Source organism: Aptenodytes patagonicus, chromosome Z, assembly GCF_965638725.1.
Source record: "Aptenodytes patagonicus chromosome Z, bAptPat1.pri.cur, whole genome shotgun sequence".
NCBI lineage: Eukaryota > Metazoa > Chordata > Aves > Sphenisciformes > Spheniscidae > Aptenodytes > Aptenodytes patagonicus.
The window spans coordinates 72,545,959-72,559,218 of NC_134982.1; the positions used below are offsets into that span (position 1 = coordinate 72,545,959).

A 13,260-nucleotide genomic window follows, 5' to 3' on the forward strand; every position below is an offset into this window, starting at 1 on the left:
ATAATTTTTCTATCTTGACTCTTGAAACTTAGCCACAATTGTGGAATTAACAGGGCCTGCCTGATCACAGCTGCAACATTTCTAAATACAAGGAACAGAACATAATGTGCTTGTAGGGAGACAGGAACCAATTACTTGATTTAATCAACACCACTTGGTTACCAGCTTCATAAAACTGAAAGTGATGATTGTAGCTTACTCAGAGTAGCCTCATTCCTTCAGCGCTGCTTTAACAAACTGTCATGACAAGCTCTTCAGAACAAAAGCTTTCATGGGAGAAACGCAGCTTATGCAGGAGGCAAGAAGAACAAGCTGCACAAAGTTTTTTGTCAGAACTGTATAATTCTGTTGTCTTTCTAATGCAGTTCAAGCTGCAACTTCAGTAATTTGTTCATTTTGTTTTGCCCATGGAATCCTTCTGTAGCTTTGTGGCAAAATGCTTCCACTTGTTCATTGCTTCTTGTGCAATGGGAAATAAAAATTCCTTTGCAGGATATCTCAGTATGTAGGATGAAAAGCCACAGAAGGTAAGAGCGACCAGGAAAATAGTACTATGAAGAAGAAAATGTACTATGAGTCCTATGACTAAGTACAAAAACCCCAAAACCACCACTAATCAACATCTCCACTAGGATTTAGAAAGTTACAGATGTTCATACTGAAATTATGAATAGTTAGATCTCTGTGTCTTTAGTGAAAAAAGACGTGATTAACAATTTAACTCTAGCTGTGGAGAATCTTAGAAGAATGTGGTTTTCACTCTTTTTAAACAGCTTTGTCTAAAAGTTCCTATTTTTCCATTCACTTTGTTAAAGTTGATCCTGAAACTGATGGTAAAGGAGGGGGGAATCCAATAATAATGTGTTCTCTTAAATAGCATATTAAGAGGGTTTGCTTTTCCTGTACTACATTGTAACATTTCTTTTCCCCTTTGCTTTGTTTCTCAACGGAGGTTTCACACATTCTCTAAAGTCCCCTCCTTCCGAGTTCTGGTGTGCGGAGGGGACGGCACCGTCGGTTGGGTCCTTGGTGCACTGGAGGAGATCAGGCACAAGCTGGTGTGCTCAGAGCCCTCGGTTGCCATCTTACCTTTAGGAACAGGTGAGAATCACAGTAAGCACTGTTCTTCTGATGGCAGATGTCCTCCAGAAGGTTTATCTTTATTTATCCATCTGACAAACAACTCACTTTTGCAGTAGAGATGCCATGACTCTCAGTTCTGGCCAGTGTTAGAGAGCAAATGCAATACCAGGTTTTCAAGGAAATGTCAGTCATACTTTCTGAAGGAAAAATGAGCAGCAGGGGTGTTGGCATGTGTGTGTCTGAGTGGGCAGGAGTTGGAGAAGGCAAAATATTCTCCCCTGGACAACCACAGGTGCTTCAGCCCTTGCCGTAAACCAGTGAACTCAGCTGCTCCCTGATTTCTCAACTCCATAACAGGTTTTTCTACCACTTTTTGTGAAAACATTTCAGGTAAGACAGTGTGTCTGTATGTGATACTAAGCACACGTGCAACCACAACAACAAAATATTTTTTTCTGCTTGTTAACTTTTCAGTCCAATCTAGCTGCTTCTGTGACTTGTTTGGAGCACCTTGATGCAATTTGATTTGTAGAACAGGGCTGATGCACTTTTAGCTAACTTATGAAATGCTGTCATATTTTGGGGTTCTTCATTGTTGCCCAGGTAATGACTTAGGAAGGGTCTTGCGCTGGGGAGCTGGCTACAGTGGGGAGGACCCCTACTCGATTTTGGTTTCCGTGGATGAGGCAGATGATGTTCTTATGGATCGCTGGACGATCCTTTTGGATGCAGAAGAGCCAGCTGAAGGCGCAGAGAATGGTGTTGCAGAACCTGAGCCTCCAAAGGTGAGCTGAGCACTGTTTGGGTTTGATTCTTAGGAACTGTTGCTCTAGCGAAAATCACAAAGAATATAAATATTAACGTAGTTTCATCTTTTATTCCTTACTATCTTTGAGCTTGGGCCTTACTGAACTATTCCTTAGTGAACACAGCATATGTCTGGATCTAGTGCTTCAGTTTTGGTAGGACTGGTTGGCTGCAGAACAAACTTCGTAGCTGTTTGGCAAAAAGTATCTGATAGAGGATTAATGAAAAGATTCAAGTGACAATGGCATACCTATTTGCTTCAGCTGGAAAGAAATTTATTTCTCAAATAAGAAAAGCTTTTTGAAGGAATGCCAAACATTTTCTAGAACACTAGTGAAACTGACCAAAAACCAACCCCCCTCCAAAAAAAGTACTCTCATCTTTCCTTTAACAGTTTAAAAAATGACTATGAGTTGCTAGCATATACAGGAAGCAAATCCTTCTGTCATCTTACTGCCGCTGCAGGTCTGTATATGTGGCATCTGTTTTATTATTTTTTTGGAATGAAAGTCCCTGTCCCTTGGTTCGTATTACTTGTTTCTGTTTAGGAAAATAAAAAGGTTGGTTGTAGATGGTGACTTCAGAGCTTTGTGTGAATCCTGGTTGTTTATCTTCAGACAAAACAAAGAAATTGGACAAGGAGGTGGCAAAAAGAAAGTAGGAAATTGTAATAATGGTAGCAATTGTCTAAGATTTTAGTCCAGTTGCTGGAAAATCCTAGGCATTATGTGTCAATTGGAGGATTCAGGTTGCTCAGGTTCCAGCTATTTTCCACTTGATGGAGACAGGGGTTGATTTGCCCTGATTGCCTACTCTGCTTTTTAAAGGTGAAGTATGGGAGAGTCAAGGACTAGGATAGAAAAGCTATGGAATGAACTGGCATGCAAAGGAAGAATTAATTGCAGAAATGGTTGAAATCTGTAGAAACTTGAGATTGGCATGTAGGGAGCTATTTAAAATGCAGCTGAGTAGGTGAAGTCAAATTCTTCACTCATCTGGCGTAAGCTGGTCACCTTCCAAAGTAAGGAGTGTCTTCCCAACGGTGTTTGGCTGATGCCAAAAATAGTAGTTCAGCAACTTGTGTAGTTATTGCATAGAATTGCTTTGAGAAGTTGGGTTGGTTTTATTTCTGCCTTATTGTGCTTGTTACTTGCAATTAAGATTAAATTTTGAAGTTTCTGATACTTTGGAAATAATGACTATACATGTCAACAGTTGTCCATACAGCTTTATTTTTAGTGCAGTGTTTCTGGAAAATGTTTTCCAGAATCTGTCAAGATGCAAGTGACTTGGAAGGATCATCTGCAAAGTTTGCTTTTGTTGAAAAACTTTGGAACCTCTTCATTTGTAAACATAAGGAGAAAATAATACGATTTTTTTTGTCAGATTGTACAGATGAACAATTACTGTGGTCTTGGCATTGATGCAGAGTTGAGCTTGGATTTTCATCATGCTAGAGAAGAAGAACCAGGGAAATTTAATAGCAGGTAATCCTGGGGAAATGGGGGTGAAGGGCAAACCGTGGTATTGCATGACTTCCAACTTACACTGTGGTTGATAATCCTGAAATGCTACAGGTATCCACAAACAATATTGCTTGAGGTACAGCTGGCACAGGGAGGAATTAAGTTAGCCAGGAACTCGTAGACTCAGAATTCAAGGGTTTTGTATGGTTTGTTTTTTTGGTTTTTTTTTTCTTTTTTATCCCTTTACCAAGAGAGAGCATCAAAGCAGCTTTTGGAAGCCCTGTCATTAATATTCAGTATACTTATTTGCCAGTAACTGCAATGTTGAGTTCAGTGAAATTTTGAGGTAGTGGAAATATCTCTTATTCGAAGTCTTTAGCAGGAGGGAGGGCAGTGCTGCTATGTGAGCAATAAACACACTGTTCAGAACTTCCTTGTACCTTTCCCACCCTTGCTTAGTGCTGTGGTAGCACCTGTGTGCTGGTAATAAGGATAAAAAAAGATATCTCTGTCTCAGGTGAGACTGGGTGATTAAAAAGGTGTAGAGAGAGACCTTCCTCCTTTCTGGCATGCAGGTCAATCAAGATAGTACTCTTTCTTCTTCCCATAATCACTGAAATTGATGAGAAAAGGAAATCACATTGGTGTAATTAGTCAGTAATTCCTTGTAGAAACTGTTTTTGTCTGCTTTCTCCTATGTTTGTGAGTAAAAGTCCTCTAAATTGTCTTTCGGTTACCAGAGAGAGTTACAGCTAGTTACAACTATGCAGTATTCAAATCCTAACTATTAAAAATATTCTCTGACCGGTTATGAGTATAATGATGTGTAATCCCACCTATCTTGCAGTGTTCTGTCTATCATTACAGGCGTTGCTCATGCTCATGCTCATTGCTCATTGCTCTTAAGAATGGAATAATACAGGATATTGTTTGTGGTACATAAGTTACTATTAGGCACTGGTTTGCATTTTCAATCCACTGGGTTAAAAACATCATAGGTAGTAAAATCGGGCAATAAGTTTGTGTATAGCGGTGCCTGTTCTCATGTATAAAACTGTTCTAGATTTACTTGTGCAATTAATATAATGTAAGAGTTATATTCATTCTTCCTTTAAAATATACTACTCTGACTTTGCAAAGCTGCAGCACTTTAAAAGATGTGTCCTTTTCTTATTGCCACTGTATTTAAGGGTTATACTTTGACTTTTATTGCCCTGTGTGTCTTTCATCCCTTGAATCTTTATCTCAGGCAGTTCACAGTGTGCAGCACCTGCAGTGGGCAATGACTTGGTACCATTCTTGCAGACCTTTTACATGCGTATTTGGACACCATGCAAGCAAGGTGTCTTGAGGGGTGTGTGGGAAAGAAAAGATGATTTTTTTTTTTTTTTTTTTTGTAAATCTGAACGGCTATATATTTCTGTGATGCAAGATCTGGAAAAGAAACATGAAATAATGAATTGATACTGAGGTACGGTTTTGCAGGAGACAAACAGCTTGTGCAGACTAACAGTGCTGACACATGGTTGTTGCCTTTCACTACTTGTGATGATGATTGTTAAAATTGCTGACTTTACCCTTTCCCAGGATATGCAAGTGCATGCTTTTGCCAGCAAGATTTAGCATTTTTTTAAAATTATTTTCAGTAAATTAACTAAGAAGGGTGGCTACTTAATGTCAGATGCAACAGCTGCTGGCACATGAACTGGCTTCTCTTGAGTGCAGAACAGGAGGTTTCAGATTGTGGCAACAAAAATTGCAGGTAGTCCTTGGAAGAAAAATGGGCTTGAGTGCTCTTCTGAATCAAGACCTTAAGCTGGTAAATGTCCTGAAAGCTGTGTGCTCTCTGGCCTCACACTGTAGAGTCTCTTCACATGCTCAGGACTCCTTACCTTTGGCTAGCAGCTCACAGTACAGTGATGACTTCCCTGCAGGGAATTTAGTGCTGAACTTGCGTTGCAGGGCAGTAGAAATAGTGTATGTTGTGGCAATGATGGTTTATATGTTGTTGAGTCCCAAGTTATGTGAGGTTTTTTCACAATATAAAACTTAAGGATCAGGGCATCTGCCTTCATTCCCCCATTCCCATGGGATCCTGGAGCAGTCTTTAGGGTTGCCTATTACAGAAGAGAGCACATCTTGTTTGTGCCATCCAAAATTGGCAGGAGACTGCTGTGGCAGGCAGTCTCCTGGATGTAAGGTTAGGCAGAGAGAATATTCTGCGTGATTTAATGCGGGTTTAGAATTGTTTTACAAAGATACAGAACTGTTCTCTCTCGGTAGGGGGAAGGTTTGAAATTATTGGTTGTTTGATTTGTCAGTTGTGGGTTTTAAAATTCTACAATGGCTACTGTCTTAACTCATTTTTTTTCCATCGTGGGTCCTCTGTATGTGAACCTGGTAAAGTTCTTTCCCAGTCAGTAAGATCAGCCTAATGAAAGCACTCAAGCAGATGCTAATTCTTGGTCAGCGCTCTTAGCTTTTGCAGTGGTGGTTTCCCACCCAGTGGTGGGCTTGTTGAATTGCAGGACTAGATAAAAGGCGGTCATTTTGTTTTGCTTGATAACTTTCCGTGCTGTGTGCTGCAGTTCTGAGAGGTTTGCTTCTGAGAGATGTTACCTGGCTGTTTATTAGTGTTCATGGGAAACTGCAGTTCATTTAGAAAGGCCTGGCACACAGATTTGTTATCCATCACCTTTAAAAAAGAGTTCCCCAAACCTACCCTTCTGGGTGTCCAACAGTTGGCAAGAGCTCTGAAAAGTCTGGCTTTCTGCATCAGCTCACTTCGTTTCTTTGTGACTCTTGAGGACTGGCTTCTTTATTTTGTTTTCATGAAAGCTTGGAAAGCAGTTACTGATGGTCTTGCTTCCTCTGGCTACCAGAGGTGCTTGCTGCTTGGGCAACAACCACAGAGATGATTAAACTAACAGTGTAAGTTGATGCTGTGGTGTCTCCCTGAGGCTATGGAGACTTGTCCATGGGACTTTTAAGAGTAAAGGGTGTTTCTCAATTTGCTCTATCAAGGATAAATAAAGGATTGCAATACTTAAAAACCACTTGTTTACTTTCATAATCCATGAAACTGGTCCTATATAGGATCACCTTTTAACTTTATCTATTCTGAGACATTCAATTAGCTAAACTGAAGAATCAGTCCAACCTTCTGAATGTCCCTCAGGAAGGCTGTATGTAGCTTTATGGCTGTAGCCAGTGGGGCATCAGGTAGTATGTGAATGTTGGCTATACTTGTAGTGCATCTTTTGTAGAAAAACAAACTAAAGGGTGATTCCTGAGCTGGGTGGGTCAAATCCCCAAACTCATCTGAGCAGTGGGATATTACTTCCATATCTGTACTCTAGAGAGCCTTCGAAATAGTTCTGGGCTGACATAATGATGCAGGTGTTGCAGCCAAGCTGATGCAAGGACTCACTGGCACCATGGGGATGGATGAGCTGCATGTAATGCCCTGCCCTCCTCTCTCATCCCCATCAGTGTCATTTACAGCAGTGACTGCAACGTGGAAATCAAGGTTTGTATTAGGTGAGACCCTTCAGCACAAATAAGGTGTTGGAGACTGCTCCAAGGACAACTTCCTCCTTCCTGCCTTGCTGATCAACTGTGGTGAAACTACTGTCTGCAAAATGTGTCTAACCAAGGGTTTGCTGTAGGAGATGCTTACTCTTTCTACCCAAGTGGGCAAGCTAGTATGTTATTGGCTACTGCTAGCAGTAGACTGACAACTTCCACTGGCACTTTCTCCCCAAATCATGTCCCACATGTAGATGTGCAGTGAAGGGTGGTGATTCTCTCTAGCGGTGGATGTGCAAAGATCACCCTTCCAAGCTTGGCTGGCCACTTTAATCAGAAAATCTTTCAGTCACCTTCAAAACCATTGGGTAGGAGTTGGCATGGTAATGTTACAGAAATCAGTTTGTTCATTCTTATTTGGTCTCCATGTCCTAATAAGATACATAAATGGAATGGAATATGTATGCAAGAATGGAGTGATAGGATGTAATCTCTGACAGATTTACCCTTTGTTGTACGTCATGGGGTGCTGTATCCAGTGTCTCTGGATCCTATGGACCTCAGTGCTCCATAAGTGTTTCTTAGAAGTCATGTAATTCAGGACTGTGTCTGCAGTTCTGTGGCGTATTCTTTCAGGTTCTGCAGGCTTCCTTCTTCATGCAACAAAAATTAATATTTCTTGGGGATATTTAAAGTATTGTTTCCTACCGATATTCTGTTATTTTTCAGTTGTATCCAAATTAGACAAAAACCTCTCTTAGCATAGATGCATCTTATTCTCTTGTCTGGAGTAGAAGCATATGTTAAGCATATGTTAAATGGTGTTACATCAGGTACCTTTAATTCAGTGCTGTTTAAAACTGTTAGCATGTAGGACTAATAATTCCCAATGTAATAATTTAAAAAACTGAACAGTCTCTGTCTGAAGAGTTGACGATAACCCACATGCTAAACTGTCTTCCCCACTTGAATGTCTACAGCATTTAGACATAATGCTAGAGAGATTTTGCAGAGTTGGATTCCAGTGACAACTATGTGCTAGTAGGGTCAAATAATGGAAATTTATGCTTTTTATTTTAAGGTTGCCCTGAAGGACATGTATCCAAAAGTTTCCATTATAGAAGAAAATACTGTGTGTGTTTAACTACCATTTGTTTATGTTATTCTTAAAATATTTTGACATTTCTAGGGATGCCATAAAATCTTCCTCATCTTTTTTTACTCTAAAATTAGAGATGTTGGAGCTCTGTCACAGGTTAACATTACTAAGCATGTTCTAAGTTTCTACAGCTGAGTATATTTCAAATGAATTAGTGATATGTAAAGCAAAGACTCACAAAGGTTTTTGTGCCTTAATTATTCTAGCATTGCATGAGAAAACATTTTAAAATGTTTCATGAAGACCTCTAGGTCTTAGTTAAAAATACAATTTTCCAGCCCAGAAGTTTACATTTCAAAGAAACATTGCATTCAGGCAACGCTTTAAGAAGGGATGATTTTTCTGTAATAAAATTTCACAAATCTCCACATGCCTCGACAGCACAAATCATCCCTGAAGTAAAAGGTATGTAAAGTAGCAGTTTGTGGCTTATGCTTTGTTTCTGCAGTAAAGCTAGAAGAATTTGGAGAGGGTTTTAATTGAAAAACTCTGTAAAATTACCTGCTAGAGGACAGTACTGGTGTATGTACGAGAAAAAGTGCTATGCTGGGCCTTACCTTTTAGTTACAGGATGCTTGTCTGCTCCTAGGTTTCACAACAAAGGAGTTTACGTGAAAGTTGGGCTGCAGAAGATAAGTCATACCAGGAATCTTCATAAAGACATAAAGCTTCAGGTGGACCAGCACGAGGTGGAGTTACCAAGTATAGAAGGACTCATTTTTATTAATATACCCAGGTAAAAGGGAGAGGAAGGATCCTGTGTGGGTGCACGTCTGGCTGTGTGTGTGGAAATGCTGTTTGGTATTTGAGCATGAAATGTCAAATGGTTAGATAAAATGTCAAATGGTCTAGATTAATAGATGGTTGTTACTGGGTATTTTTGATTATTGCCTGACTTGCTGGCTTTGCAACTGTGCCTAAGGAGCTAACTCTTAATACCATTTTGACATTGGTTTTTTGATCCTTTGAAACTCACAATCTCACTCCACATAAAGGTGGTACTATCTTGTTTTCCTAGTGCAAACCCCTGTACATTTGCTATTTCTTCTGTGTCCTAATAGTAATTTGGAATGATTTCCTCACCAAAGGTCTTCAGACTTTTGGAGCAGTTTTCTAGTAAAATATGACGGTTTAGGCGTGGTTGTAGGCCTGTGGCTTCTGTCCACTACCATTTTCCCCCTCCCCCAAACTGTTTGAACAGTCCAGCGGATTTCACCATGACTTATAGAAGGATCAAAGATAATCAACTTGCACACACTTTCTGGCATGCTAGAGACTAGGTGACTAAGCAGTTCCTGCAGTGAAGGCCAGCCAGGATTCAACTGTCAAACACTGTCCAGGTCACATACCTGGCCAGTATATGTGGAGTTGGTGATGCTGCCCGGGTAGCTGTGGAAAACCCACAGTTCAGGTACCTTTCGTGGGGTTGTGGGGGCTGCCCTGACACCTGCATGGAGCTAGAGTTACTGCTGTGGAAGAAAGGAAGGCAAATCTGCAGGAAATGTGGCTTCCTTAGATGTGCTGTTGGTAGAGACAGGTTTTTTGTTTGCACAAAACCAGCAGGTAACTAATGCTGCCATACTATTTTTTTCAAGTACACTCTTATCTCAGACTACCTGTATTTCTTTCCATTTTAGTCTGAAAATGTTTCAACTTTTTATTCAAATATATATATATTTACACGTACACACATGTATGCACACATGCACATACACACAAGTATATGTTGCACATGAGAACTGTGGAGAAGAAAAGATCATGATCAGTACTGAGCAGTCAATGCACTAAAACAATAAGCAGGTGATTTGAGTAAGGAGGGTCAATACTGCACAAAAAGCAACACGGTGTTAAATTGTCAGAAGCATTTCAGAGCATTGAAGTGTAGGAATACCTGCTTAACTACAAGTGAGTTCGGCCAAGTACAAGAATAAAAACTTGGTACTTGTTTTAGCTTCAGTTTCTCTTCAGTAGCTTCTGTGAATATTGTCAAGACCAGTAAGATCTATGTTAAGTTCTAAAGTCTTGGAAGTTAAGGGTTAGTGTAGCTGTAACCTGTATTTCCCAGCAAACTAAAACTCTTTGGAGTTACTTTCTTCTTATCTACTCTTTTTCTTTCAAATGGAAACTACTTATTTAACTCCTTCTTTCACCCCTAAAAGATCTGTTCAGAAGTCTTCCAAATTTTAGGAAAGCACTTCCTGCTTTTACAGTGCAGGAAGGCTGTGTTGTCTCCTCCAGCTGGTGGGGAGCAGAGTAGCTTTTGAAGTCTGGTGAACCAGCCACCCCCAGCAGCGTACCGGGCAGGGTGCTCTGTGGCAGATGGTAGGTCCGCAGGTGGTCACTGTGGCGTGCTCTCTACACAGCTGGGGATCTGGAGCCGATCTCTGGGGGTCTGAGAGTGATAACCGCTTTGAGAAACCACGCATCGATGACGGCCTGCTGGAAGTTGTTGGTGTGACTGGCGTCGTTCACATGGTAAGTTGGCATCCCAGTAATATCAGAGGAAACATGCATTTTCTCAGACTGGCTTATTTTTGTAACAAACAGTGCATTGCAAGTGCGTAATCCTAAAAAGTATGCATCTATGTTAAGGTTATACCATCGTTTATTCAGGTACTTGTTGCATCATGCAGAAATGGTTATAGACCATAAACAGAATTCATGGGCAGCGTCGGCTGTCTGTGAACAAAGTGTTCAGATGTCAGGAGTTTAGCTGCAGCTGGTATGCCTGTTCATGGACTGCAGTGTCCTCTCATTGCCTGTTTATTGGCCTGCCCTGAACATCCTTATTTAGGTGCCAGACTATAACAGATGGATTGGAAACTGAAGAAGCCTGTGGTTGGATAAGTAGTAGTGATAGAAGTGTGAAGAACTTGTTAAAAGTGCATGGGGAGATGCTTCATGACTTAAGTAGGCTTTGAACCAAGGCCAGAAACATATATGTATACATATATATGAAATGCAAATAAATATATATACGCATAGGTATTATGGAATGCAGTAGCTTTCTCATAAGAGGTATCATGGTGTCAAAACCAAACAGTTCCTGGGATGAAAACAAGATTTTATTTTAATATTACGAAAACACCCACTCTTCACTTAGATAGTGTATTTGCGAAAAATCTTGTTGTATCTCACGACAATCAGGGCAGAGATTCCTTCTAGACAGGTGGCTTTATAATTATCCGCCTCAGGCTTTCCAACACCTGTCTCTGAGAATCTGATGCTAGCTGCTCTTGATCCGAATGCTATGTGAAGCAGATGGTATGCCAGTTCTGAAAAGAATATTATGACTCAATTTGTGCAACTTTAATTCTTCCATGTATTATGTATTTTTACAATGGCCTGCTATTAGCAACGCAGTCCTGTGGGATGGCGGGTTATTTTTGTCTTTTCTTCGTATTTTTTTCACTATCTTAAGAAATCTGCTGCTGAAAAAGTATATGTGGTCAGGTAACTAGAGACAACTAATCCATACAACCACCAAAAATGGAAAGGTGGGTGCTTAAAACTGTTTGTGCAGCTTGATCTTTGGTGTTAGCCAACTTTACCATTTTGTAATTTAGATCTCTTAAGGAAGACGAATATAAAATATTCCATTAGAAGAAGTGGTTTGGTACAGATCCTTAAAATTTTTGTGACGTTAGAAACGACAAGGAGTATATCCGTTGCTTTGGAATATAAATGTTAACAAACCTGTGCTCTGGTTTTGTGATCTTCTGTTAAGGTTTTTACCCTCATGTTTGGTGTCTGTACGCATTCCCCAAGAGAATGTGTAGCAGCAGAGTTCACTTTGCTTCACTTTTTACAGTTAACACTCAGCTGTTAGTTGTAGTTGAGTATATGTATATGTAGTTGAGTATATGTATGGATATGGATTTGAGTTTGGCAAAACTCTCTCTCCCTGTTTGATAAAGTGCTTTTAGACGTTCGAGTTTCTGTGTGTATAGTTAGGGGTTTTGAAAATGCGTTTACTACGTTATGGAGAGGGGAAGTAAAAGCAAACAAGACCTTTGTGAGTGCATGCTCCTTGGCCAACTTGAGTGTACGAATGACTTCACTGTGTAAGTTATTTTGCCTCCAGCAGCCTGCAGGGGTATCTGAGTTCCTCTTTGTGCACTAACTTAAATAATTAATGCTGCGTCAGTAAAGGCATCCTATGCAGATTTTGCCTAAGCAGTCCTTTCACCTGAAACTTAAAATGTCAGGTGAGAATAAAATTCTATCCATCCCGTTTAAGTGCAGCTATTATTTGTGCTTCTTGTTCACTGGGGTGATTGATAAGCTGGCTTTTACTTCCTAACAGGGTCAAGTCCAAGGTGGTTTTCGATCAGGAATCCGCATAGCCCAAGGCTCGTATTTTCGTGTAACACTCCTAAAGCCAATTCCAGTTCAAGTTGATGGAGAGCCCTGGATTCAGGCGCCTGGCCAGATTATTATTTCTGCTGCAGGACCAAAGGTACTAGCTGTAGGTTTGTCTTAGCAAGTTGACTTTGTTTCTCCAGTGGATATTCTCGTATTTTCTTGCTTGTCTGTTGTGTTCTGATGCTTAACTTTAAAGGAGCTAGTCGGCACGATGTGGTAACTGTTGGATAAATGCATAGCAGTTTCTACAGAGGATGGTTTGAGGGCCTTCTCCACTAGCTCAGATGAGGCCTGTGTTTAAAAAATAGTCCCTGAGCTTCAGCCTGATGACTTAATTTTTTCCCCTGTATTGAGATCTCCAGGCAGTGTTGCTTGCCCTGAAGCAGATCATAGTTATGAGGGTCATGGTAGTACTGCAGCGTGCGAGGTAGGAAGCAGTCTGCTGGCAGTGCTGGAGAAGGGAAGGTCTGTCAGAGAGCATCAAAGGAGAAGACTGAATAATGGAGGAGGAGGGTCTGAGAAAAAGACATTGGAGTAATCAGTGTCTGGTTTTCCTTGATATCTCAAGTTATATGTAGAAGGAAAAGAGCATCAGCTACCTAAGAATTTAACTTCTCTATTGACATTGAAATTGTGAAATAAACATTTTGCAGTAGTTGACTCTGCACACCAGTCTACACGTTTGCCTGCTACCTTAAGGATGCCTTTTTAACTCACAGAAATTTGTTGCTACAGGCAATCTTGGAGAATATGTAGCCCTACCAGCAGGGCTAACAGGACAGTGGCCCTTGCAGAGGAAAAATGGGTGAAAAAGAGGGTCATACCTCAAATGTTTTGGAGTATGTTAAACTT

General features: G+C 40.4%; 1 protein-coding gene across 1 annotated transcript in view; it reads left to right on the forward strand.

Annotated features, from left to right (window-relative positions):
• The window catches only part of DGKQ (diacylglycerol kinase theta), a 100,892-nt gene that overhangs the window by 79,419 nt on the left and 8,213 nt on the right, over positions 1-13,260 (forward strand). Inside the window, exons 17-22 of the mRNA XM_076362166.1 lie at positions 953-1,101; positions 1,687-1,868; positions 3,277-3,377; positions 8,633-8,779; positions 10,407-10,518; positions 12,350-12,502. Of these exons, the coding sequence (XP_076218281.1) occupies positions 953-1,101; positions 1,687-1,868; positions 3,277-3,377; positions 8,633-8,779; positions 10,407-10,518; positions 12,350-12,502 (844 nt within the window). The remainder of the gene's footprint in view (positions 1-952; positions 1,102-1,686; positions 1,869-3,276; positions 3,378-8,632; positions 8,780-10,406; positions 10,519-12,349; positions 12,503-13,260) is intronic.